General features: G+C 40.8%; 4 protein-coding genes across 9 annotated transcripts; 1 reads left to right on the forward strand and 3 right to left on the reverse strand.

The window, feature by feature from the left end:
* Positions 1 to 550: 550 nt before the first annotated feature.
* On the reverse strand, positions 551 to 1,240 carry LOC311274859 (heat shock protein 30-like; the record flags this gene model as incomplete). The annotated part of the gene is made up of 1 exon (XM_084382858.1): positions 551 to 1,240. The coding sequence occupies exon 1, from the start codon at positions 1,214 to 1,216 to the stop codon at positions 551 to 553; it is 666 nt and encodes a 221-aa protein (XP_084238984.1). The 5' UTR covers positions 1,217 to 1,240.
* A 1,008-nt stretch (positions 1,241 to 2,248) lies between these two features.
* On the reverse strand, positions 2,249 to 3,056 carry LOC311274854 (heat shock protein 30-like). The gene has a single exon (XM_084382853.1). It carries the CDS (start codon positions 2,976 to 2,978, stop codon positions 2,304 to 2,306), a length of 675 nt encoding a protein of 224 aa, XP_084238979.1. The 5' UTR covers positions 2,979 to 3,056; the 3' UTR covers positions 2,249 to 2,303.
* Positions 3,057 to 5,233: 2,177 nt separating this feature from the next.
* LOC311274683 (N-acetyllactosaminide beta-1,3-N-acetylglucosaminyltransferase 2) lies at positions 5,234 to 7,662 on the reverse strand. 3 transcript variants are annotated; one of them, XM_084382557.1, is made up of 2 exons: positions 7,477 to 7,662; positions 5,234 to 6,822 (listed from the first exon to the last, which is right to left on the reverse strand). In XM_084382557.1, exon 2 carries the CDS (start codon positions 6,812 to 6,814, stop codon positions 5,471 to 5,473), a length of 1,344 nt encoding a protein of 447 aa, XP_084238683.1. In that variant the 5' UTR covers positions 6,815 to 6,822; positions 7,477 to 7,662; the 3' UTR covers positions 5,234 to 5,470. The 3 variants fall into 3 exon arrangements, with proteins under 3 accessions (XP_084238683.1, XP_084238681.1, XP_084238682.1); XM_084382555.1 differs by having other exon boundaries at positions 5,234 to 6,843; XM_084382556.1 differs by lacking the exon at positions 7,477 to 7,662 and adding an exon at positions 6,957 to 7,040 and having other exon boundaries at positions 5,234 to 6,843.
* A 1,347-nt stretch (positions 7,663 to 9,009) lies between these two features.
* On the forward strand, positions 9,010 to 27,608 carry smad2 (SMAD family member 2). Of its 4 annotated transcripts, none has more exons than XM_084382415.1 (11): positions 9,010 to 9,146; positions 13,020 to 13,547; positions 18,625 to 18,714; positions 19,266 to 19,459; positions 19,745 to 19,879; positions 19,983 to 20,057; positions 20,278 to 20,331; positions 20,568 to 20,780; positions 20,992 to 21,129; positions 21,906 to 22,050; positions 23,360 to 27,608. In XM_084382415.1, exons 2-11 carry the CDS (start codon positions 13,291 to 13,293, stop codon positions 23,481 to 23,483), a joined length of 1,425 nt encoding a protein of 474 aa, XP_084238541.1. In that variant the 5' UTR covers positions 9,010 to 9,146; positions 13,020 to 13,290; the 3' UTR covers positions 23,484 to 27,608. The 4 variants fall into 4 exon arrangements, with proteins under 4 accessions (XP_084238541.1, XP_084238543.1, XP_084238542.1 ...); XM_084382417.1 differs by having other exon boundaries at positions 19,983 to 20,045; XM_084382416.1 differs by having other exon boundaries at positions 13,228 to 13,547.
* Positions 27,609 to 27,667: the final 59 nt, after the last annotated feature.

Raw genomic sequence — 27,667 nt, forward strand, 5'->3', positions numbered from 1 at the left:
TGTAGCTACTAAACACAGGCACTGAGCAAAGATCTACTGAAGGGAAATCAATGTGTGGAGCTTCTTTTTATTTCTTTTTCAATCACAGATCATTGACTTTTAGCTCAAATTTCTGTTTTTTTCTGGGTCAACTGATGGAAGTGATGAATGAAATGTCAAACCTTCATCCAACTGAGAAGAGAAAATGATGATTTTCTTCTACATAAAAAGATTTGATAAATGAAGATTTATGTTTAGGAGAATACAAAAGGATTGGAATTTAAAACATGATTCATTATCTCAAAGCAAAACAGGAAAGTTTTAGAATAATTGTCCTGCCATGAAAAACTTGATGATTCTTACACAGTGCATTTGCTGTTTCATAAACCTAACTAGATTTACTTGTTAAAATCATATTTAAAAAGAATGTTGATAAAAGAAGTTTTTAAATATATAGTGTATGTTTTAATACATTTATTGATCATACTTTACAAATAAAAGGCACATATATGATGGTCATTTAACACTTTAGATTGAGTAACAATTGATTGAGACAATTTAGAATACATTGTTAACAACATGTAGGTGAGTCCATGTGTTGAGCTTTGTCCTGTGTGCTGTTGTCTGTCTCTGTGCTGCTGCTGCTGCTGCTGTCTTCTCTCTGTGAACACACACTCTGCTGTGTTTTCTCCTCCAAGCTCCTCTTGATAGTCAGCTCTCTCTCAGCCTCCTCCACACGTGGAGCTTCGGCCGCCTGGATGTGGAGCTTCCCGTCGGGAGCCAGGTAGCAGGTGACGTGTTCAGGGTTCAGCCCTTCAGGCAGGTCAAACTCCCGTCTGAACTGGTGGCGTCTGTAAGAGTAGGAGCCTTCCTCGTCCTCCTGCTTCTTCTCTGTCTTCCCGCTGACTCTCAGCTTCCTGCCCACCTGCCTGACAGACAGCTCCTCTGGGGAAAAGCCTTGAGTGTCCAGGGTCAGGCCAAAGCGCTCTCCCTCTTTCTCCAGCTGGTAGGAGAGCGGTTGTACGGCCACACTGGTTTGGAAAGGCTCCGTCTCCTCCAGGATGTTGTGTTGAAGTTTGTCCATCAGCTCCAGGCGGCTGCGGAGCTCCTGTAGGTTTCTCTGCAGTAGATCCTGCTGGTAGAGCAGAGGTCTGACCTCTGGCCACAGACTGCGTACAGGCCAGTACAAGTCCATGAATGGACTGAGGGCAGACTGGAGTCCACGAGAGCACAGCATCTTCACTGAGAGTTTAGTGTTGAGTGGTCTTGTTGTGAGATGAAACACTGTTAAAGTGTGTGTTCTCCTCTGTGTTGCGTTGTGTCTCAGCAGTGGGACTGTCCCAGCTTTTATATTCTAACTGGAGGAGCTCCAGAGTGATCAGGAACTTTCCTGTCTTTACCACAGCTCTCCACTGGGTGGAGCTGTTACTCTGGAGGGCTGACGTCACTGGATAACTCCTGATTTATCAGGAAGTTTCCTGTTTGAAATAACCTCATGCAAACAGTCATCATTATAAATTAACTCTGTATACGTTGAGTTCAAATCAACCAGTTAAGAAAACAGACTTTTTATGTCTGCACACCAGCGACAGCCGTGACTCGAGGCGTTGTGTTTTCAGGTTGACTGTCTGTCTTGTTCTCCAGGGAATTTTTTCAGATTTGCCACAAATATCTGTTTGGACTCAAAGAAGAACTAATTAGATTTTGATGGTGAAAGGTCAAAGGTCACTGTGACCTCATTTAACATGATTGGACATAACTCAAGAACTCATTCGCTAATTATGATTGATTCATTTTTCCTTTTAATGTCTTTTTGATTAATAATTATGAATTCCACACAAATGTCCAACAGGATGAAATGAACAAGTGATGACATTTTCGATCCAAAAGGTCAAAGGTCAACTTCACTGTGACGTCATACTGTTCTGTACATTATTCAACACTATAACTCAGGAACAGAAGGGAGACTGTGACCATAATTCACATTTGCTCAGATACTGAATTGATAACTAATCTTGGGTGTCCATCTTGAAACTGAGGTGATGGTTGATATCTTGTCTGCATGTGTGTGAAACATCCACGTTTGAGAATTTGTATCTTCTCTGCAGCAACATCCACATCTGCTGTCATGACTGTAACTTCATGTTCTATCAGAATAAGATTTATTTGTCAAACACGTGAACACATGGAAGAATACAAAACAAAAAAACATGATTGCAATTTAAATAGATTTATTCATCATTCTCAGTTATACAAATACAGAAGCACAGATATGATCATCATTTAACACTTGAATGAAACACAATTTTATTTAAAGCTCATTGTTAACAACTTGTAGATGAGTCCATGTGTTGAGCTTTGTCCTGTGTGCTGTTGTCTGTCTCTGTGCTGCTGCTGCTGCTGCTGCTGCTGCTGTCTTCTCTCTGTGAACACACACTCTGCTGTGTTTTCTCCTCCAAGCTCCTCTTGATAGTCAGCTCTCTCTCAGCCTCCTCCACACGTGGAGCTTCGGCCGCCTGGATGTGGAGCTTCCCGTCTGGAGCCAGGTAGCAGGTGACGTCTTCAGGGTTCAGCCCTTCAGGCAGGTCAAACTCCCGTCTGAACTGGTGGCGTCTGTAAGAGTAGGAGCCTTCCTCGTCCTCCTGCTTCTTCTCTGTCTTCCCGCTGACTCTCAGCTTCCTGCCCACCTGCCTGACAGACAGCTCCTCTGGGGAAAAGTCTTGAGTGTCCAGGTTCAGGCCAAAGCGCTCTCCCTCTTTCTCCAGCTGGTAGGAGAGCGGTTGTACGGCCACACTGGTTTGGAAAGGCTCCGTCTCCTCCAGGATGTTGTGTTGAAGTTTGTCCATCAGCTCCAGGCGGCTGCGGAGCTCCTGTAGGTTTCTCTGCAGTAGATCCTGCTGGTAGAGCAGAGGTCTGACCTCTGGCCACAGACTGCGTACAGGCCAGTACAAGTCCATGAATGGACTGAGGGCAGACTGGAGTCCACGAGAGCACAGCATCTTCACTGAGAGTTTAGTGTTGAGTGGTCTTGTTGTGAGATGAAACACTGTTAAAGTGTCTGTTGTCCTCTGTGTTGCTTTGTGTCTCAGCAGTGGGACTGTCCCAGCTTTTATATTCTAACTGGAGGAGCTCCAGAGTGTTCAGGAACTTTCCTGTCTTTGCCACAGCTCTCCACTGGGTGGAGCTGTTACTCTATAGTGCTGTCATTACAGGATCGTTCCTGTGTTTTCAGGAACTTTCTTTTATTTGCATAGCACTAGATGTCAGTGAAATTCATATCATTAAATTAAAGTGGTCATTTAACCAAATTTCAGTAGTCATTCTCACTTATCTTGAATGGTGTCTGACTTTGCTGTATAATAGTTTGGGTTTTATTTGTCCACTTTGTCCTGGTATTAAGATAGAGTATTTCAACCTAAGCCGCTTTGGCATGTAGTCTGTAGATAAATTTAATTACAATTACATCAAAATGTAGCCTCCATCTCTGCATTTCCTTATTAGTGCTCAGCAGCTCAGCAATCTTCCTCCTGTGGTCCTGAGATAGACTTATCTTCCTCTACAACCACATTACTCTGAAGCCATTGTCTGCCTATTAGTACCAAAATCAATAAGGGAGACCAGACAAGAATAGGCTTTAATATAATAGAGAGAAGAGAAGAGAAGAGAAGTAGAATTTCATCCTTGTAATTTAAGAATTCAAGTGTAATCTATATTTTATTGTTTTAGAATTGTTCAGTGTGGACAGTATCTTACCTGTCCTCTCCTTTTTTGTTGGTGTTTTCTGTAACAGCCTCCATTCTATCCATCCATCTGCCAGTTTGTACAGATCCATCTGTACAAATGGCCAAATGACCACAGTATATTGCATAAATGGAAATTCACATCGTCTATCTTTTGTTTTGACCCGCAGACATGCAAACTAGTGCACTTCACTACTGATCGAGACTGAAGTGGACTATCAGACACTGTTCAATATTAATTTCATGCCACAAACAACATCACAACAAATTTCATCTGTGCACAGACTATACAGTAAATGATTTGAGAAAATATTCACTTGAATTTGACTCGTAACTTGTAAGATGCATAATGCTTCATCTTCATTTTGACTTTATATCTGCCTTTTTGAAGACATATTAGAGGACTTTTATATTTTTTCTATCTTATTTCTAAATGTTGTATTTCAACACCATAAACACAATACATATATAAGGATATTCAATATGATTGTTTTCAGAAACATTTATTTATCATTGAACATCATACACTTGAAGACAGCAACAACTAACATTTCTGCTGGTTGTATTCTCTGATAACACTCCCTTCCTATGTAGAAACAAAATATATCCTTAAATAGTTAACTCGATAACATTACCTCAGTCGGTCATATTCAGTTTTGTCCACAAGTTAAATGATGCAATATGTAAGATCTGACCACTTGTCAAACCCATGCTCAAAACAAAAAGGGGACAGCATATCACTAGAATAATAGCTAGCTGCAGCTAACCGTAGCTGCTGTAAGCTAGTTAGCTCAGTTAGCTGTAAAGCTAGCCATCCTGACTTGGAGCTCGGAGCACAAGGGAATTGTTGGTGTTTACACAGCTAGCACAGGAGCTATGGAGCGGGACAGGCCAGGGCTAGCTGTTAGCATGCTAACTTCAGCAGATATCTCTGTTACACATTACGTAGGTGTCATAACCTCAAAACTATTATTCCTTGACCTTCTGTTGAACATTTTCGTAAACTTTTGAATGTTTTCAACTAAAATTCTTACATAATGCACCTTTAAAATCCATAAAGATAAGAGAAATGTTGTTTTTTTTATTTTTGTCGTTAGGAACAATTAGAAAGACATTTTTTAAATATTAGTTAGCAATATATTGTTCAGTAAAAAAGTGACTTAACTTTCATTGTTTCAAAATCAGACAACGCAATTTGCCTATACTGTACACTTCAATGTCCCTGGCTAAATGATAACCACTGTCAAAGTCAAGAATTGCAATGAACATTATTATTAATTTAAGTTATTATAAACTGTGCATAAAAACAGCTGCATTGTTAATATTGGGCACAGTGAATGTGAGACATTTAAAAATGTATTCTTGGTTGGATCTGAAGAATTCAAACAAGAGAAAACACAAAACATATCCAAAGTCTACAATAAGAAGCAACATTATTTTTTTGTCTTTAGAATGTAGTAAAATAAAACTCTTAAGTTAAAAGGCTACAAATAAATACAGTAGCTGAACTGATTTTGTAAAAGTACCATGTGCCCTCACTGTGTAGTCCCCTCATCATAAAAGCACCCTTTGAGGTAGATCAGTCTCCTCCTCAGTGTTGCATAACTCTTTGGGGGAAAGGTACAGCACAGCACATGTGACCATCACTGAGGTCTGCCTGCGTGACATAAAGCTGCAGTCACAAACATGCACGTATTTTCCAAATGCATGTGGTGGTGCTCAATGAATCCTATTTGGCAGGCAAATGAGCCTCAGCACCGTAGATCCTGGAGTTTTTTCCACAGAGTTAGCATCTCTTTGGGACTCCGTCTGTGCACGAGCAGAACGGACTTGTAAGCGCAGGGATTGCCCCTGTCTGTCTCTGGGAGATCAAATGTTAAAAAGCCTGGGTGGTGGCTGGGTGAGAGCCCGAGTCTGTGCAGGCACATGCCCAGGTACACGTCGTCTATCGGGAAGAGGCGTACCCTCTCAGACACCTCTTTCAGTCGTAATGCAAGTGAGCTAGAATACACCACCCCTCCTCCACCAGCATACGGTGGGTACCCGCCTTTGTAGAAACTTTCTGGGATGTAGTATTTAGTTGATGGCTCACGGTTTGGCATTGCGTAGTTAATTACATCCCCCACAAACAAATCCAAATCCATGTCAGTTTTGTTAGTATAGGCTCTCCACAGGTTGTGCTCCTCCCACTGCTTGTGCAGGTAATCCAGAAGGACCCCTGTTCGTACGAAGACATCATCGTCCCCTTTGAACACAAACATGGCAGTGGGGCAGTATTGCTGGAGCCAGCGCCAGAACAGCAGGTCCTTTAGGGTCAAGTTAAAGAAAGTGTCTCTGAAATCCCACTGCAGGATATCCCCGTATTTCTGATTCTCAAGCTCCAGGAGGTTTTTGAGGTCTGGGTGAGGACCTGTGCTCGAGTCCTGTCGTCCAAGCAGAAACACTGTGCGCACCAATCTGACTTTCTTATTGGATTCCCCCTTCACCAGCCCGCTGCGTCCCCACGTTTCACGGATAGCCTGCCTGTTTTCAAAGTTCCCCACTTGAGATTTGATGGCCATGAGCAGCATGGGAGAATCCAGACCAAAGTCACTATTGTTCTTCATACAAGTACCAGGCTGATTGATGAGGAGAGGATAATCCCTGCAGTGCATTGACCGGATAAATGCCTTCATTTGTTCCGGCAAACTGTCTAAATCATGCGCACGAGGGACTGAACACTTGTGTGACACGCAGTCAGAGACACATTCATCTTCGATTTCTGGTATAATCTTAATTTTTGGCTTCCTCAGTATCCCAGTAGTGTTTCCTCGCAGTATTGGATTGTGCTGACGATCCCAAGCATGCTGCAACTGGTTCCACAGGGCGCTGTCCTCCAGACGGAGGTTCCAGAAAGGGCCAAGTGGGTGAGAGGCCACTGCGGATGAGTTGGCAGAGTTCCCCGGGGCTATATAGTGGACGATTATTTTGGGGGGACTGTAGGAGATGGTGACGAATATTGACACCATGATGTAAACCAGAAGGTGGCCGGTCATCATGAAAGGCAGCAGGCACATGCACAGCAGTCTCCCGTTGCACTTGCAGCATCTGCCCATTGCCTGTCCTGTACAAATCAGATGCAAACCTGAGCACAAAATAACACATAAGGACATATGTTGTTGTAAATAACCATAACGTAGACAAAATAAATACCCCTGCCCCCACTTAACTTAGCCCACTGCAGTTACATTTGTCTACCTCAGAGATTTTTTTAGAGCTACGCTGCAGGCAACCCTCTGGAGTTTCTGTCTCCTTGGTGATGGTCCGGTGAGGCTTATTATCTGCTCTTGTCTACACACTCACAGCATCATCCAGCACATACCTGCCAGGAGGCACACAGCCCCTGTAGACACAGTGTGGAACATGTAATATGTAATATGCAACAAAGCGCTTGAACTCCCCCCTTTTCTTAGCTCATAAATGTTGGGTAAACACTGCTATGGTATTTTGCCCTCGGCTTCAAACAGTGTAATGATTATTGCTTCATACCTCCTTTATCAGTTATTTGTCTTTTCTTCTGCCTTTGACAGCAGCACTGTATTGTTTAATGACCTAATTCTACTTCATTTAAAATACTCAGCGTTACAGTCAGATAATAATAGCCTGAAGTCACCAGCACTGTGTCTCTATAGCCTTTACATAAACTTGTAATAATCTGCTGTAGAACACTGACAGTCATACTTACAACTATTAGAAGAAACCGTATTAAATCACTTACAGGTGTTTTCGTTGGTTCAGCCGACTGAGAAAAATGACACAGTGACTTGTGGTCCCCTCTTCTTGGTTTAGTGTTTTCATCCGGCTTCAGGTTACAGTCTTGTTATAAGGTGGCAGGTCTGTAGCGCATCATTTATGTCCATAACGATGAAGGATAAAGAGAAGCATCCTTTAGGTCCAAAAACAGGCGATCTCACAGCGCAGTCCGCAGCCCAGCAACAGGTCCCAGGTGACCGCGCCACAGAGCATGCGCCTCAAAACGCTCCAGTGCGTGATGAGGAAAAAATACTTCCCTACAGTCAGGTTGGACGAACTACCTGTGCTGACAAAGAGTGATCTGAGGTCGAGAGGGAACTTCATCAGTCAATAGGCAATGATTTTTCCTATGTGAGACGCTTTGATTTGCATGCAGGTGCTGCAGGCGTACATTTGGTATATTTGCATGGTATGGCCAGATGGTTTTTGAAAGGAAAGGTTGACCCAAACGAAGCGAGTCATTTATCTCAGAATGACTCTAAAGGGGCACTATGTAGTTTTGGAGAAAAACGTCAACCTCCGAGTTTTAATGTTTACAGTATTTATGAGGTAATAATACAAACTCGGAATTATTTATCTTTTCCATAACTGAATAAACAAGCTGTTGTCAGAGGAAAATAAGGTCCCCAGAACACTGTTTGAAACTAGAAAGGTGGCAGGGTCCGCCACATATGAACAAAGTAAAAGCGTTTGAAATTGAGTTGTCCTTTAAGGTCAGTTTGTTTATTCAGTTTATTCAGTCATGAAAACAAAGACAGTGGTTTTAGACGTAAAAAGTGTGTCAATGGAGATCTATCTCTTTTGATTCAAATTTCTTCCCCAAACCTACATAGTGCACCTTTAACATGTCACTAGGCCACAAACACGAAAAATCACTTAATAAACCAATGCTTTGAAGGGATCAGTGCCCTTTTATACATTTGTATACAAATGTATCACACATATTTATTTATTTATTGTTTTTAGCATATATAATATATATGTGTATATATATGTATGTACATATATATATACATATGTTAGATTAAAGGGATATGTTATATTTGTATGGTCTGTCAGCAGCATACTTTGCTTTATCTTTAATGTTACATCCTTTCATTGCAATGCAGGGGTGTTAAACCACAGATTGTGCCAGTTTTGAAAAGGTAAGTGTGGAAAAATAAGTGCTAACATTTGTTTAACTATCCTAATCTATGAGATTTGTGTTCATTCTGTTGTATTTTGTTGTTTTCTATGAAATTCCATTATTCTCTACTGACGACCTATGCAATTGTAAAAGGACAATCAAGGTACCCACTGATAAACATCACCAGCATACCTCCGTACATAACAATGTGTGACGGACACGACATCCAGCCAATCGAACGAACGTCTGGCAACAGGTTATCGGCTGAACCCCGGGATTCAGCCAATAGGAAGAGAAAGGAGGCGGGGCGTGGTGCCGTCGCACTGCCGTTCATGTTTTGCGTGAAGCGATACATGTTTGGTTGAGCTTTGAATGAGGGGCCATCATCCCGGCGGCTCGGAGGTGGAAAATACAGTTTAAAGTCTCTCTGGGTGCGTTTAAAATGAACAAGCAGGCTTTTCTGACAGGTACCTGAGTGGCCATTCAGCGTCCTTTCACCTCCTCGTCGGGTAAGTGCGTTTTTATTTTTTCAAACAAAGAAACGGATTTGAATTGTTCGCGACAAAACATGCAACAGACCTGTTTATTTGTCTGTGACACAAAGTAGCAAGCTTGCTAGCGGATTTTTTCGTACTCTTTTTTTTTTTTCTTCTTCTTCTATTTTTTTGGAGGCGAGGGGAGGAGGAGAGGGGGGCTATCAGTCATTTCGAGACAAAAGAAACCTGAATAATTCCACTGTATCTGTACAGCACAGCAAATGACAGCCAGCAGCGAAATTAAGTCGCTTTTTGTGCCTTGTCAAAGTGTACATCCAGAAACCGCTAGCTGTTAAGTCTGAATTGCCGTATGTAGCGTTAGCTTATTCTTCAAGCCGTGATGTGTGTGTGTGTTGTGTGCATGGTTTTGGAGAAGAAGTAACCCAAACAGACAGTTTCTCACACAAAAAGACGGGACGTTGTAGACAAAATAACGTTGCTTATGTTTTGCCCTCAAGGCCCTGATAGCCGTGGTCAGCATTTCGAGTAGACGCTTACTGTACATTCACATCAGCACGTTTTGTGCTTTTTGTTCCTTACATTAAGACTTTGTGTTCAGTTTGAAAGGCTCCGACACACGACAAGGTCTTGTTGTTCCTGGGACAGCCCCTATCCGCAAGGGTGTTTGTTGTTGTAGGAGTTTATTCCTTCTTCTTTGTCTGTCCACATTTAGCACAGCGAGGAATGATATAAATAATCCTTAGTTTTGTTAAATAATCACGTTTCAGTGACACCAATCTAGAACCAACCTACCACATTTTACTTACACACCATGGTTTTCCAGCCTTCTCTTATTCTGGCATCAAAGCCTGTTCACTGAAGCAGCTATTTATGTCGCTAGTGCATGCTGGACCCAATGGGTAGCATGCTTGAATGTTTAGACAATATCAAACAACCTCAGGTACTAAGATCAAGACTGTAGGTAATTATTTTCAGGAATGGTCTACCTCCTTCTGAAAGCCACTCATACTCCTGTGCTATTAGTAAGCAGTCCAAGGGTTAAGCCTTTGAAATTAATTCTTAGAAGGAGCTTGGACTTTCAGAGTAGCACAGCCAGGACAGTGATCCCTTCCTCTCTGGCAGCTGAGTTGAGAAATCTGCATCACCGAGTGGTTTTACCTGTATTTATTTAAGTCTCATTGATCAATAATCCGCAGCACTAATCGACACTCAACCAAAGTTTTTTCGAGAGGACTGGGTCCGGTATTCAAATTTGATTTTAGTAATTGAATTTGAGTATTCTCTGTAGATGTTTCCTGGATTTACTCTGATTTCCTCATTAGGCTGGAGAATAGATCTTGGCAATAATATAGGATAATGTTACATTTGCGAGTTAGAGCTCATGTCAGTGCCCAGAGCAAAGTGTTATGTGGCCATTGAATTCCACATTTCATGAGCCGTTTTAGCAGCATTTCCTGTCTGATTATTAATTTGAAAATGGTGAATTTACCATCTGCCAGAATGGTTGGATTGTCTGAAGAAAGGGTATATGAAACTTAACAGGGTTGCAGTTGTTGTGAAATTCAGTGGCCCCTTTTATCTGACAAGGTTTTAAGACCGAGCTCTGAGCAGTGTTCAGCACAGTCCGACGGTGCTCGGCTCTCATATGAAGGGGTGAATGCCGGCTTCAATAATGTGAAAGGTTTACTTTAGGATTAGCATTGGATTAGTAATATATATATATTAGATATTATACCTCAGACTTAAATTAATCTTTTCTCAGTAAAAAAGATGCTTGAATGTGAGTATAAATTCAGAGTTGTCTTAAATAAGTTTTTAAAGGTTGACCAAATAGAAAAAAATAAAAAATCATCCACACCCTCGCCATTTGAATCATTTTGCTAAAGTAAAGGGTCTGGAGTACTGTTCAAGTTTGAAGCGATTTGTGCAGACCTACACCTACTATCTGACCTGTGACCCAACAGTAGTTATGGTGAAATGTTGGTTGAAGATTAGAGGTGGGCAATCTGACATTTTTAGATTGTGATCAATCTTGAAGGAGTCCACAATCTACTTTTCAGCAATTCGTAGAGATCACAGTATTTCATGTCATTTGACTTCAGTTTCCAAACCTCACATGTCTCTTACTTCGGAGACCTTTTGTGAATAATGCCATGTGAGTTATAACAAGCTGGATTTTTTTCTGATGCCATGCAGATACCAATAAGATTAAAAAGCAGTTTATAACCTGTATTTATTAGTACCAGAGGGTAGGAAGGGCTAAGCTGTAGAGAGCAAAGATGGATGATTTACTGTTCCACCGTTCTGAGAAGATTTGTTGTGTTAAAACACGTAGACTTTTTCCCTCCTCTTTGAACCCTTGTGGATGAAGTGTTGCAAATTACAATCATGTTGTCTTCCTCTGAAACTGTATATAACATATTTTTTGCAATCAAATTTAAATGTGCACACCACCACCTACTGTATCTGAGTGTGTAGATGCTCATAATAAGTCAATGAAAGCAATTTGGCTTTATATTATTGAAGCAATTTATCAGCCAGAATTTCACTGATACTGATAAGTAGCTGATACATAGCAGAAGTTATACATCCCTAGCAGTATTGTGTTTTAAAAGGCCTCTGTGGAACTTCTGTGTTGTGCTTGAAGCCGGCCATTAATTCATGTTAGCGGACTCCACTTCTAAACTAATGTTAGCTGCTGTTGCTCTCTGTTAGTGGAGCAGAGAGAGACACTGAGATGAGGCACTCGAGAATGTGCGTAAAGTCACATCCTTTGGACTGTTGCAAAGAAATCAACTCTCCAGCAGCATTAAACAACTTCAACAGATCTCCCACAACCGTGTATAGGCTACCAAGTAAATTTCTAGAAATTGCTGATAAAAATTGAATTTGAATAAAATTGGGAATAGTAAAAGCAAGTTTTTGCTCACTTTAACCATCTTTAAAGTTGTCAGTAATGTAGGAAAAAGTGGAATTTGAAAATTCAACACTGGTGACAATGTGACATTTAAACAGACTGCATTACCAAAATTATTATTGAATTAATATTATCAGAGTCATAGTCAAGATAGTGTATTCATAGTATATGCAATGTATAATTTTTGTGTTTGTTCAAATTCTTATTGGCGAAACAGTATGTTAGCACTTGCCCAGTATCAATTATTGACCTTAAAATAAAGGTATCTGTAAAATGATGTAAATATCACAACACCTTTAATAAATACCTTGATTTTGATACTGTAGGGATGATTATTGATACTAACACAGTGAGATTTCTGATAATCAACAGTGATGTGGATAAAGTTATGCATTAGAACAAGTAGAACAGTCTGGTAAGTTCAGAATTTTACACTTGTAATGTAGTCTTTAAAACCAAGAAAAGACAACACCTATGCCATATCTCGATAAAACAGTATCTAAAATCTCAGACGATATATACTCTCATATCCTGATAATGATGTATCAATATATTACCCAGCCTTACGAGATGGCAACTTGTGTGTGCAAAGAGTAGAGCTTATGAATTTTGTCATTATAATCAAAAAAGCATATACTTGACTGCTCCAGATCAGCAGAGGACCAAGTGCTGATTATAAAACAGAATCTGTTAATATGTGCAGGGTGTGTTGTGCTGTGACTGCCAGTCTGGCTGATAGAAGCACTGGTACATGGTGGGAGAGTTAGCAGCAGGGGGTTATGGTAGATATGCTAGTTATGGCTCTGGGCAGAAAAATCTGTTGGTGAATCTGGATGTGTGGGCATAATTGATGTCATCATTTCAAAAGAAAACGTTATGCAATGAGTTGTTCATCAGACTTTCATCTTCTGAACTGTCTTACTCTTTATATTCACAATCGTTGACATGCACTTTTTCTTGTTTCTTAGGTTTCTTTGGATGTAGTTGATCTCGGCTCCCTATGTCGTGTTCTTCCCATCTCATATTTCCCTAAGACTCCTCCAGACTAATGCCTTAGTTCTGACGAGATATTAATTAAATAAAATACATATAGTTTTTGAAAATCTCCAGTAGGAATTCAGACAACCCATCACTCACACACCCTCCTTCCCCATCTCCCTTTTTTCTTCACATCAGAATACAAGGGGCATCAGAACACACTTAGGACACACAAGTGCACGCATACACACACAGGCCACCATGTCCTCCATCCTTCCCTTCACTCCCCCGGTAGTGAAACGACTCCTGGGTTGGAAGAAGACCCCAGCAGGGAGTGGAGGAGCAGGGGGAGGAATCGGAGGCGTAGGGGAGCAGAACGGAGGAGGACAGGAGGAGAAATGGTGCGAAAAAGCTGTGAAGAGCTTGGTGAAGAAGCTAAAGAAGACTGGGCAGCTGGACGAGCTCGAGAAAGCCATCAGCACACAGAACAGCAACACAAAGTGTGTCACTATACCCAGGTGAGATGAGGACACACACGTACACACATCCTGTATTTCTATGTCTTCCTGACTCTGTCTTGTAAATGCTTACACACACAACATAATTATTATCACAGGGAATAGTAACAGCCATTTTTTTAAAGATATTTATTTATATCCTTTCATACACATTGTACACACACAAACACATGTATACAGTATATACATTAGCAGACAATAAGTTTGTCATCACACTCAGGGAAAACAGACAGAAGTGAAACATTTGAATTTTGTTCAATAAATGTAAAATCAGATCAATTAATGACAAACAATTCCTGCACTAACACACTTGAAGTTGTGCTCACGTGTGCGCAAACACACATCAGCAGTCCCTTTGTACTGGTATACCACAATACCACCAGTACAGACCATCACAGCGAGGTGTGTCAACACACATGGAAGCGAGAAGGAGGGCGACAGGCACCCGCAAGCTTGCAGAAAGAAAAGTCTCTGTTGTGCAACAACAGGTCCACTTCCCTATTCTGTTGTTCCATAGCTTGGCATGGCAGCAGAAGTGAAACCTGATTGGAGGAAACAGATGTCCAACACATGATGACAACCAAACTTGTCTTTGCGTTTGGCTTAGTCGAGATTTATGACCTATATGCAGCAAACGTATCCGTGCATCAGAAATTGGGTGCACCGTTGTTGATTGTCTGGTTGTGCCTTCGCTGTGGTCTTCTGCAACTACAAAACCTTGCTTCAGGATTGCCTTTCATCTCATCCTTACAATGACTGTTTAACACTCAATACCTCCTGACAACAGCATGAGTTTGTTTGGGTATTGGATGCTTCACTTAATGAAGTACTTTGGGCCTTTATCAGTCCTAAAGAAATGCTATAGGTTCACCTGTAGTTGGAGAGAAATCTGAAAAGAACTGAAAAGGTTGCATTTATCAGGCATACTTACTATTTCATAAACAATAAATTAAGAAACGAAACAAAGAAATATGGCATTTCACGTTTGTTTGGTTAGTTGTGTGGCTGGTTTCTGTGCCATTCTAGTCTGTCAATTGAATGAATAAATGTGTTGGTGGTTAAAGAATTTAGGAGTGTCTGTTGTGAAGACATAATTTGCCAGTACAGTTTTCTGATCCTTGTGGGGACATTTCATACCCAGGCCACGTCCATGCGACAGAATTAGCCTTTCTTTCAGTATGCACTCCTCGTTTTGTCTTGGCTGGTCTGAGTCCTTCGCCTGTTTGGAATTACCCTCTTCTGTGTCACGTTCACTGTCCTCCATGTTTGTTTGCATTACCTTCATGCAAATCTGCATTAAGCTGTATGAAAGAATGCAAAGTGTTGTCATTGCCACAAAGAGTGTGATTTACAATATAAACAAAAGTGCCTAATATGCAATGATAGGCATTTTTCCTGCTGTAACACAATATATGTATATCATTGTTTTGCCCAGCTCTAGATTTTTATTTAAAATAATGAAAGTCTGAAAGTTAATACTATAAACCCGGATGTATGATAAGTAGACATTTAATGTAAACAGAGTCTTCTCATCACCTCAGAGTGTTGTCAAGGAGAAAAGCCACAATGTAAACAACAACTTTCTATCATATCTGTACATCTCTCTCTGACATCTCTCCCACACCTTGACTTCAAATGCTTCATATTTTTTTACAGGACAAAGTCAATCAACAGACTTGAAAATAAGCTTTGTTTGTGTAAACGTGTTTTCTTTGTTGTGCACCCGAACCTGCCAATACAGTAGATACTTAGCCTGAATGGTTACAGGTCATGTGTCTTCCAGTATAGATTTCTCTTGTGTCGCATGACTAGGTACACGAGCCAAGTCACCAGACCAGGTGAAACCTTATCATGACAAAGGTGGAAAAGTCAGGGGAGCCCCATGAGAAGCATGTGATTAACGTCAATCAATCCACTGAGGATCAGCAGAAAGGGGAGATAACTAGGCTGCTCAGTGAAGATTTTATGAGCTTCCCTTCTCAGATTTTCTGTGTAATCCACCCTCTCTCTTCTTTCTTTCATTCTTAGGTTCCTTTTAATTATAAACTATCAATAATAGAATTTGACCCTGCAGAGAAATTATCTTTTCCTATCCAACACTCCACACCCAAGTTCACCCCAAATCACCTGAGGCTGATGGGGATTCAGTGTCGTGGCAGCTTGATTTGAAAATGGTGTCTTGAACCTGCTTCGTCAAATTAATTAAGGACCAAATGCGGGAATCAAGCCTTCATTCATAGCAGGGATTACAATGCATTCTAGGTCAATCTGGTGTGCATTTGGCTACACGAAAATCTGAGTATTTGCATTTATAGCATTGTATTGATATCCAGGTGAGAAGCTGTAAAAGTGGCAAGAAAGATAAACATGGCCTGGTTAAGCAGAGGCGGTAAATTTACTGTGTGTTTACTTTTCTTTTATCATGATAAGGTTTTTATCTGCTATGACTCTAGTAATATCAGATGGTGATGTTCAAGGTGGGTGGAGAGTTTCTCAGCAGTATGCTCTCTACAGATTACTGGCTGATAACAGGCAGATCTACTCACAATGCAGTGAAGACCTTGCATTGACTTATGTTTCCTAATATAGTTATAGAATTGAACTAGTGTATGAGAATCAATGCTGGCTCGGTTCAGTGCAGTTCAGTGGAGCAACTTATCGGAGATGAGTGAGTGCTGGTGTGAGTGCTGAGAAGTTTGGTAGGTAAAGTGTAAAGTATCAAGCACTCGACGATCAAATCTAACTGAAGAAGTGGGTCCAAAATGAATAACCAAGTGAAAATGTGGGTGGGGGTGGGGGTTAGTGACGTATCCTGAACTCCTTCTGTAGTTGTTGTTCACAGTGATGTAGCTTGTAATTTGACTCAACTCGCAGATCGCAGATGCATTTTTCTTCCACAAAGCTTAACAGGATCTCCAGTCACCGTTTTCATGATGAGCTCACTAGTCTCTTTCTTGGTGGCCTCACACAATGCATCAGACATCAAACTAGTTGTCCTATAAGGTACTGCTTTAAATATACAGAGCTTGCACTGCACATTCATTTCATTTGAATTGTTGAAAAGCCATTCTGGCTGTGACGTTAGATCGAGTGAAGTCTGACTGAAAATGTTGGAACCTTATCTCAGGCTGTGATAGATATTCATAGATGGCAGTTACATCACTGCTTCCCGTCCAACAAATGTAAACCTTATGACAAAAGAGGTTGAATTTCATATTCATTAGCCTATTTAAAAAATGTGATTACTCCATACACGAAACAAATTCTGGCGTCCAAATCGAATGCTCAAGTTTCATGCCCATCCCTGGCGGATTTTGGTCCATGGTTACTCTTCAGCACGTGTCACCACATATATGCGGTTATATACTGTGTGCTAAACCGTCTCATTATTGAGGAAATGGTGGGAAGTTGGAGAAGTACAGTAAATGTAAGAAGTGGGTTAAAAGAAAAAATAAGCATGAAAAGTTCAGTGGTAGAACTATGTGAAGTGTCTTCAGCCAGGCCTCTCTCTGTTTCTTCACTCTGAGGAATGTGGGCCAGATAGTAGCTTCTGAAGGGGTGCTGATAAGGTGATGGTGGTTCTTGTTAGAGTTTTACTTGAATGCTGCTGTCTTCAGTCTCCGAAGAAGAAATTTGGATTTTATCATCTCAGGATTTCAGTATTTGGATAATAAACACATACATCCCTTCAACTCTATGACAGATCACGTTAGCTATTGGTTTTGCCTTACTTATTTATTGACGGTGGCTTGGTAGGGTACAACCCTGCCATTGAATCTCCAGGATGTACTCTTTGACAGTGCTCAGTACTTTGTGGTAGATAGCACATCAGGCCTTTGATGCGTGGCTCACTTCCCTTTGAACACTGTGCAGTAAGGTTGATAAAGGTCTAAGATAATTTGCTCTGGCTCTTGCAGTTTTCTTTTCTTGGGTGGTGGAGGATGACAGAGCAGTTTCTGGAGGATTGTCCAGAGATAGCAGGTGTGGGGGCTTTGTAGATTTCTGTTTGAGGGGAGGTAAGACGCAATGTGACAGCGGACGAGTGCAACAACTCAACTGTGTCTACAGATAGCAAGCATGGGGGAAAATATCCTCACAATGTTTTACAAATAATCCAGTTAACCTGCTAGATCTCTCACAACTACAAGTCCGGCTTTTTGGCTTTGATCCAGATGGACTTGTACGCTAGTGGATGAGGATCAAGAGTCTTGATCTGGCAGACACTGTAGGGGTAGGGGACCTTTTTAAGTGAGGAAGGAAGAAGGGAAGACATTAGCTGTGTCAGGAGATTGTCCACACAGGGCTTGTGCTTGTAGAAGTCTTTGAGTAGGGTCATTCGTGTCGAGATAGCAGATATTGTACGGACAGGTCTGGCAATTACTTTGCTCTGAACAGACAGCCTCCTCTCCTCTCCTCTCCTCTCCTCTCCTCTCCTCCGTTACAACTCTTAAGAGCTTTACAGAACAAGTAAGCAGTCAGAATGCGTGCTTTCTTTAGTCAAACACACACATTTGTGTTGTATCTGTTTTTTCTGTCATCATGTCTTGACATATTTTGTGTATTCCTTGAATTATTTCCTCATTCACATGCCATTGTTATGTAAATGCATTTGTTTCCTGTTTGCTTCACATCACTCTTCTAATTAAAGATTTTAAAGCCTTATAAACGAGTAAAATGATCAGACGTGTGTTCTTTTTCACATCTGTATACAGTGTGAGTATCACGTGAGGAATCAGAAGGTGAATATCATAGTTCAATCCTGTCTACCCCCCTGCATCACCTGTTTGCACCACCACATCACTGTCAATTTGAATTTATCACATGATTACGTATCATCCACTCAGTGTCTCTTATTGAAAAGTGCGAGGGCGAATCTTTTTAGCTCCTTCCTTCTTGCCAATAAGAGACCAACTGTACATGTTTGTGATATCATCTTACTAATTTGGAATGAAACACCTCATGTTTACCATCTGTTTGCTTTTATTTTTATCCTTTTTGCACTTGTCCTGTGTGTCTGTTTGTGTGTGTGCATGTCTTCTGTGCGTGTGTGTATGTGTGTATGTGTGTGTGTCTGTAGTAACTGCTCAGATCTATGGGGTCTAGGCTCAGGCCACACGATAGAGCAGTGGGACTCTACAGGCATGTACGGATACCCTGACCACAGCAGGTGAATATACTCACACGCACTCAAACACAAGCCCACAATCGCTGCAAATGTTATGCAGGAGAAATGCCACCACATGTTGCTTTAATGTTCATCCATCTTTCTGTAATCTACAGTACCACTGCAGACTGGCTCACGTGGCCACGTCTGTTTTTATTGAGATCATCAAAGACTGTCTGTAATGTAATTGCCTCTCATAATACGGCCTTATCAATGCCATTAGTGTCATAATGCTTTATGTGATACAGGTAATATGGTAATAATTTAACTGTTTCAACAGGGTTCCCACAGGTCCTTGAAATTGTGGAAAGATTTTGAATTTGAGGGTAAAAAGATTAATGTGTTTTGTTTTTGCAAGAAGGGCAGGTTCAGAGATCACTCTCTCTGTGCAAAGACTCCTTCCAACTTTGCTGATAAGTCTAACAAAATAAGGTTTAACCATAAACTTAACCAGCTCGACACTGCCAAACCAGAAACTAAAGAAAGCACAGTCTTCTTCTTTCATGCACAGTCATCTCTGAGCTATTAGTTAACCTCTCACACAACCCTCTCAGGTCACTGGATGGGCGTCTCCAGGTGTCCCATCGTAAGGGCCTGCCTCACGTCATCTACTGCCGCCTATGGAGATGGCCCGACCTTCACAGCCACCATGAGCTGAGGGCCATCGACGCCTGCCAGTATGCCTTCAACCTCAAAAAGGATGAAGTGTGTGTCAATCCCTACCACTACCAGAGAGTGGAGACACCTGGTAATGATCTTTGAGAACTGAGTGTGTGTGTTTCTCTGAATACTGCTCGCTGTGATCTTCAAGGTGCCCTCTAATAAGTATAATGATGGTGGTCATGGTGACTGAAATTATTTGGAGTTTTATCATCTGTCGGTGTAGATAAAACCAGTCTAGATGTGTTTAAGTATTTATTTTTCTGTGTTTCTGAGCACATTTGCTGAGAAAAAAAGGTGCATTTAGGTTGAACAATGTGATTTGTATAGCATTTTTTTTTTGTCTGTCAGTGACACTTCTCTTTCTCTCCAGTGCTGCCTCCGGTGTTGGTACCTCGACACACGGAAATTCTGACAGAGCTTCCGCCTCTAGACGACTTTACAAACTCCATCCCTGAAAACACCAACTTCCCTGCTGGCATAGACCCTCCTAATAACTATATACCAGGTGTGTATGCAGGGCAGGCCACAAGCTTTCACAAGCTTTCACAATATGTGCAGCAGTGTGTCACTTAAAATGGGTTCTTATTTCATATTTGTGTTTTCCACAGAGACTCCTCCACCTGGCTATATAAGTGAAGATGGAGAGACCAGTGACCAGCAGATGAATCAAAGTATGGAAACAGGTAGAATAGTCGAGTGCGGTGCCAGTGACCATGCAGCTTTGAAAAAACACAAAAGCTCAGTATTAACAACTTTAAATCAAACTAATGACAAAAATACAATATAGCAGTGATCATTAATACTACAAACAGCACCAGTAACATTAAACAGCACAGTTCACACAATGTATACATCAAATATAAAGAAAAGTTGTTAAATGATGTGTCTTTTTTTTTCTCCCAGGCTCACCAGCAGAAATGTCACCAAGCGCCCTGTCACCTGTCAGTCACGGCCTTGGTGAGACTGCTTTATTTCTGTCTTTATCGGTTTTCTTGAATTTTATTACAAGTGATACAGAGCTCTTAAATCAATGTGCGAAATTCGTTAATTCACTGGAGATCCTTGGTAGTTTGAAAAGTGTTGTATAAAATGGACCAAAATCGTAAAATTTATTTGAATGAAGGCCCAGAAAATTAGAAACAGGATTATAAAAGATGGACCTGTAAAATATCTTCTCCATGATTTCTTTTCAGACCTTCAGCCAGTTACCTACAGCGAACCAGCTTTTTGGTGCTCGATAGCCTACTATGAGCTCAACCAGCGGGTTGGAGAGACGTTCCACGCCTCGCAGCCATCTCTGACAGTCGATGGCTTCACGGACCCCTCCAACTCTGAACGCTTCTGTCTAGGGCTTCTCAGCAATGTCAACAGGAACGCAACGGTAGAAATGACAAGGAGACACATAGGTACAAGCACACATGCACGCAGTAACCGGTACACTGATTTGTTTGAGCAAAGTTTTTTGTATCTTTACAGAGAAGGAAACTTCAATTTGAAAATGTACTGTATTGTGGACACACTGTTGAACAAACATGATACTTTGTATAGCACAAAATTCATGATTTCTTTCCAATGATGTATGTCTTCCTCCCCTTATCTCTGTCTTACACTGTGTAGGTCGTGGTGTGAGGTTGTATTACATCGGAGGGGAGGTGTTTGCAGAGTGCCTCAGTGACAGTGCCATTTTTGTCCAGAGTCCCAACTGCAACCAGCGATACGGCTGGCACCCTGCCACAGTCTGCAAGATACCACCAGGTTAATACACATAAATAGTTGTTTTTTTCCCCTTTGACTCTTGAGCCGGATGAATGCTATTCAGCTGAAAGATTTCTTGTTTACTACTAAGATATATTTGCAGTCTTGACATTCATTGTCATAAAACGGAGTGAGCTCCTTCTCAAACTTTTATCTGGAAGCATGGATCCATATGAAGAACAAGATGTTCCACCAAACAAAACTCCAAAATAGTTCTGATTGAATAGCGGAACATTCTTTTATTTTCACCTGATATCGATCGAATGAAGCTTGAGGAAGAGCGCCATGCCCTCCACAATGTGACAGTTTGTCGCCGACACCCACCCACACACACTGACTCATCTGTACCCATGTAACTTTGAACATTTCATTCCTAGCTAAATGAACAGTGTGAACAGTATCATTACTGAGGCACAGAATTGTACAGAAAGGAAACAAGGATCTTGTAGACATGCAGGGGTCGGACACTTCAGCCCTGCGAAGAATAATCACCAACAGACAATACACCCACACCTCACAGTGCCTCTGCCTGGTGCTTTTAGGTTGTGGTTACAGAAATGGCGCAGTAGATTCACAATGTTTTGAAGTCATCATCACATTTTTATGAAGTAGTTCATCGTTAACTTTTAGTTTAATCGAACACATTTGTAAAACATATCAGACTATCAGGGATAAAACGTTTCTGAAATACTTTATATTTTTATCACCACTCTTGTCACAGTGCGCCATCGTCTACCAAGATGATGAAAGCTCTTCAATTTTTGTCTGTTTTTTAGGCTGTAATCTGAAGATTTTTAACAACCAGGAGTTTGCTGCACTGCTGGCCCAGTCGGTCAATCAGGGGTTTGAGGCAGTCTACCAGCTAACCAGGATGTGCACCATCAGAATGAGCTTCGTCAAGGGCTGGGGAGCAGAGTACAGGTATGTTACGCTCTCAAGCACATCAGATGTGTAGGTCCTGGGTCAGACCAGAGAGAAGCCCAGTGAATTTTTTTTGTGTCCTTGTGAAAGAGATCACACTGGGAGCTCCTTGACAAAAAGACTACTTGCAGGCTGTGCGGTGGCTGCTGTTGAATGTAGATAGTTTTGTTTGTGGCAAAAGGGAAAAGTAAAGGACAGCTCAGTTGACAATGTTTTTCACATTGCAGAGCAGTATTCAGGACAGCACAACTGATGCAGTATGGCCCAGTGGAATATCCAAGTTCACTGATATGTGATGCAATAATAGTATTTCCCACAAATTGTGGATCATATTGCAATCCTTATATCTGTCCAAATCATTGCAATGTTGTTGTTTTTTTCCATATTATACTGCCCTAGCAGATAACTTTAAAACTTCACCCACATTTTTCAGCCTGGACTTGCTGAAGTCATGTTGGTCTGGCTAGAGCCTAGCAAAGCCTGCAGAATCTCCAAATGATGTTTGGTGCATTCAGCATATACCATCTGCCCTGAACACTGACTCACAAGCTGATGTCATATGTCCTCAGTGTAATGGATTTAACCTTTATATTTTGAATCACCACCACATGGGCACAGATTATACTGGATATGATATGATAAGATATAATATGAGATATGATGAGACCTGACACCATTTAATTTAAGCAAAAAGGGCAAATGTACACATAAATAAAAAAGGGTATATCTTTACATGAAGATCTAGGGAGTGACCATGTACTCAGCTGTCTGAAAGGTAAAAGGATTGTGCATGCTCTCATCTGCACTCCAAGGCTATAATCTCTACTATATTCCTCCTTTTGTTGTAAAATGTCAGAGATTACAGGGCATTTGTCTGTATCTCTCTTGTCTCTGTGGCCCTCCAATGATCCACCCAGCAAACATCTGTTCTGCTCCTGGCTCTGCTTTGTGTTGTGCCCTCCCAGGAGCCAGACAGCGTTTGAGGGGGCGTTTTGGCTTGTCCTCACTGGCCAGGGTTAAGCCGCTGCGTAGCTTGTCTGGTTAACAGTCAGTGTCTCCACTGTATGTAGAGCGCGGGCCAAGCCTGGCACGACCACAGAGTCGTCAGCTGTGTTTGATCATCTGGTTGGACCTTGGCAGTGCAAGCTTCCATTCACTTTTTATTTATTTGATGTAAAATTACTTGGAGAAAGTGCTCTACCGATGCTCACACTACTGCTGTTTCTATTTCGTTTTGTTTTAGTTTCTGGACCAAGCAGAACTAGTGACAACTTTATCCTCACCCTTATTCTCTGTTTTGTCCCTACAGACGTCAGACAGTCACCAGCACTCCCTGTTGGATTGAGCTGCATCTCAACGGCCCCCTCCAGTGGTTGGATAAGGTCCTGACCCAGATGGGTTCACCATCGGTGCGCTGCTCCAGTATGTCCTAAACAGGGTTTTGCTGCCGCCTACGCAAAAGCAAACTGACATTTCACAACATTAGTATGTCCTAAGGGAGACCACCATGCAGTCTTAAACTGATGTACTAACAACATTATAAAAACAAAGAAAATAAAAAGAATTACACAATGGACCTGGAGGATGGGGGATTGAGATCACTGATGTGATGTCAGACTTGGCCGGATCACCTCAGGCTCTGTTGGATTAATGTTGACATTCCAGTAATCATGGACCTAATAGTTGAAATCACCCTGCAATATCAAAATGACAAGAGAGTGATGTAGTAATGGACCAGACTACATTCATGTTTTTGGTATTTGACTGAGGCTCTGATCCAGAAACACACAGCGGGATGGAGCTTTACTGTCCTGTTCCAACTCAACACGAGAGCGGCTGTTTTGGGGGACTGAGCATGTGACGTTCTACTTACAAGACAGTTACAACCATCAGTCCCACCTCGTGCGTCACTACCTACCTACCGCAGCACAACTTTGATTCAAGATTTACACAAGGTTGACCAACAGTAGTACTGCCACTCCAGGCTCATGTACAACCAAAGTCAGCGTCATGCCTGGACTTCTACTTTTTTTTATTTTTCCCTTGGTTTTGGTGACCAAACTTCCATTTTTATCTGAGGTTTCCACTTCTCCTACTTTTTCCTAATCAGTCCTGTGTTGTTGCCATCACAGACCTGACTATGCTGGACTGACGGTCCCTCGGCTGTCAAAGGGGTAACTGGGAGATCAAGTTGATGTCTATAATTACTACTACACACCCTGTCTTCACATGCTCGCATAAATACTGTAACACAGACAAATCTTTACAGCTCATCCACCACTTGCTGTTTTAACACCTTTGCTTTGACATAACGACAAATCATTTCCTCTGCGGTGTCAGTTGATCCCATTCAACCACGAGTGTGCAGTGTGGATCTGAGCTGAAAGTATGTCTTTTGTTCTTCTATGAGGAGTTTTTATTTCAAAGTGTGGTCAGAGGCTAACCAGCACCGATAACTAAGATATGTTACTCTACTGAAACATCACACAATATATTACGTTGTTTTCAGTAATAGAGGCTTAAGGAGAGAGCCACATTTAACAGTTTGCCCCCCGCCCCTGCACGCCCTTGTTCTCTGTTCCATACTGTCTCTTCCTTAACTTTTTACAATATCATCTTACTAATGAAGGAGAGTTGTGTGTTGGACTTGGTGCAGGATTAGGACTCAGTATAAATGCAGTTCACGAGTCTAAGCCTCAATGTCACCCCCTGCTGTTTAACAGATGAAAAGATAAACGTCCATCATCGCTTATGTTTCACTGAAGTCTCTTCATTATATGCTTGGACTGATGCACGATTTCCCTATAAGTGACTTTCTATTGATAGGAAGACAACCATAAGAAGTCCTGCAGTGTGGGACTTTAAAAAAGTAGCTTCCATACTGTACTTGCACTGCCCCAAATTATGCACCCTTGATATTGCTACAAGAAAGTTGCCTTTGATGTAAAATACAGCAAGATATGCTTTGAATTGTACAGATAGGAATGTTGAAAAGCCCAATTTAAGTCAAGACAATTCCAAAAATATATAATAAATGACACACTATAAAGATTTTTCCCCTTATATTGTCTGAATTGGCTTATTAAAGAGCATCCATTTGATTTTAAATGAGATTCCTTGCCGTGATTTAAAAACCAGCTGGTACCTACATCGATATTTTTAGAGTCCAAATCTTTTGTGTTTAAAGTGTTTAAGCTTTAAGTATTTGACAAGCTAGTTATACGACACAGCTATTATTTTCTTTACATGTTCTTTTAGCTACCTTTTTGTATTTCCATGTATTTTTTCTATATGAATATATTTAAAATTGTCAAAGCTTTCTTCCTTTTTATTAGAATTCAATATTTTTTTAGAAGATACCCACTGTTTGAAATGATCACAGCTTGATGATTTATGAAGTATGTAGCATAGGATATAAAATTTTCACTGAAATTATCACTGAAAAGAGTTCAAATTGTGTTCTGAAGTCACCATAATTACCAGCCTCTTTTCTTCATAACCTAATCTGGCTGCTAAAACAGTAAAAGTGGCCGGTGACTTTTGGAGTTTATCATTTGTTTGAGCCTTTGATGAAGGTAGTTTCCTGCCTTAGTGTTACAAATTTTTTCTGCTCTATGGACGCGACCCAAATTATGATAGTGCTTTCCCAAAGACTGAATACATGTATTTACAACATGTCCTGTACACTGCAGATCCACACTGTGTCATAAATATAACTGCTGATGATAACCTAATAGCTCAAGTTGTTCTGGTATTGAATTTTATTGGCTTAAACGTAATATTAAAACTTTCCGATGTCTTTTTGGGGGTTTGCTTAGATTCAAATTGTTGGTTGTAATTCATGATAACAGTTTAAAAACTCTGATATTTTAAGTGTTACAGGGTCATTAGAAGATGAAGCAGTTTAAACAACAATTCATACGTTTTGAAGAAATTAGGATTTAATCCAGCAGCCGGACCATACAGTATTATTTTTCAGTATCAAAGCAGTTGGTATTTATTTTGAATGCTCTGACGTTGTAATGTGAATTTGTTGAATTCTGTCTTACTCAAGCAACATAGGACATTCCAGTAAGCAGTGTGTAAAAGCCGCTGCCAATTTCAGCTCTGCAGACATTTAATTTTCATGGCCCCTTACGTATGGCTGTGCACTGCGAGTGTGTTTACATGCACATGATATTATATTATCTCCGAGTGTATTCCTCACAAGTGTTACCTCAAAAAACGGGATTCTGAGTGGGACATGTAAATATATGTAAATTGGACTCACTATCTTGGCTTATGCTGTCATATTCCAGGTAGCTTGTTTTCTCCAAACTGTGACAAAAACCTGACAGCGGTCTTAACTTGGTGCACAGAAATGCTGGGGTGCATGTAAACACATTCACATTTTCTGTTTTATGACTCACTACTGCAACATGTAGGGGAAATGCACATTTTTAAAAACATTTTGTAGAACACCAAAAGAAGGTTTAGTTTATCACATTATGTCTGTGACAAGAAGTCCAGAAATCCTGATGTTTAATCGTACATTGTGAGCATCCTACAGAGACAAAACAATTCCAGATTTGGGCAATGCACTGGGATCAGACCAGAAGATTGACATTTGTGGAAAAAAGTCAAAAGCAAATGATGATCCTGCCGTTTTTATGTTCTTTGACCACAGCAAATCATGATCTCTATTTTTTATAGAACCATTTTCTTTATTCCTTGAGCATTTGCCTGGGTCAAATATTTATAGTACCCACTTGTAACCAGACTGAAACCAGCCAAATGCAGTGATGTTTGTCTGTATGTGTATATATCTGTCCACCTGTCTGTTCTGGTCAGTCATTTTCTTTTCATTTATTGGGGGAAAAAAAGTTGACTGGACTTTGCTGAGGTCAATACACATGCTAAAATATAGCAGGTTGTCGAATCATTGCTCATCCACATGTTTGTCTATGCAGTGACATCAAATAGTTTGGACTGTATACTCTAAAACATTTCCCCATGAAGAAATATACACAGTGTATTTTCTGATGGCTACACATGCTGTTTTATGCATGTTTCCAGGGTCCAGCAAGAGCCTTTGTATCTACTTTTTTTTTTTTCTTTTAACGAGTGCCACCCAACATTGTACCCCCAGAACCAACCAGCTTCTCCTGAGAAGTCTGTTTTGGAGATGGAAGATGAGACCAAAAGAGGTTTCATGTGGTTGACACATTTTGAGGGTCCACATTCCTATTTACAGATTACATATTGTATTTTTTTTTTTCTTATTGTGATGACAATTGTGTATCTCCAACTAAGCCTCTTTCTGATGGATTCCCAAGAAGGAGGCTTTTTGGAGAAAGTAAAACTTCTACATGTCACTAGTGATGTTATTGTATAGTTGTACTTTTTATTTTACCATACACTTCCTCTTTCTTGCTATCAACAGAGCAGTCTCCATTAGACAACAAGCTGTTAGGATTTCTGTCTTCTTCAAACACTGATGATCTTCATAGGCTTTCCAACTATTCTACATATACAGACAACTTCTTACAGTGTACACTAATAAAGCTGTTTTAATTCAACTGAAAACTACATCTTCTGTTGCATGTTTTCATCTGGGAGCACTTAAACCTGTCAGGTT

This window comes from Pagrus pagrus (assembly GCF_965226575.1).
Source record: "Pagrus pagrus genome assembly, chromosome: 19".
Taxonomy (NCBI): domain Eukaryota; kingdom Metazoa; phylum Chordata; class Actinopteri; order Spariformes; family Sparidae; genus Pagrus; species Pagrus pagrus.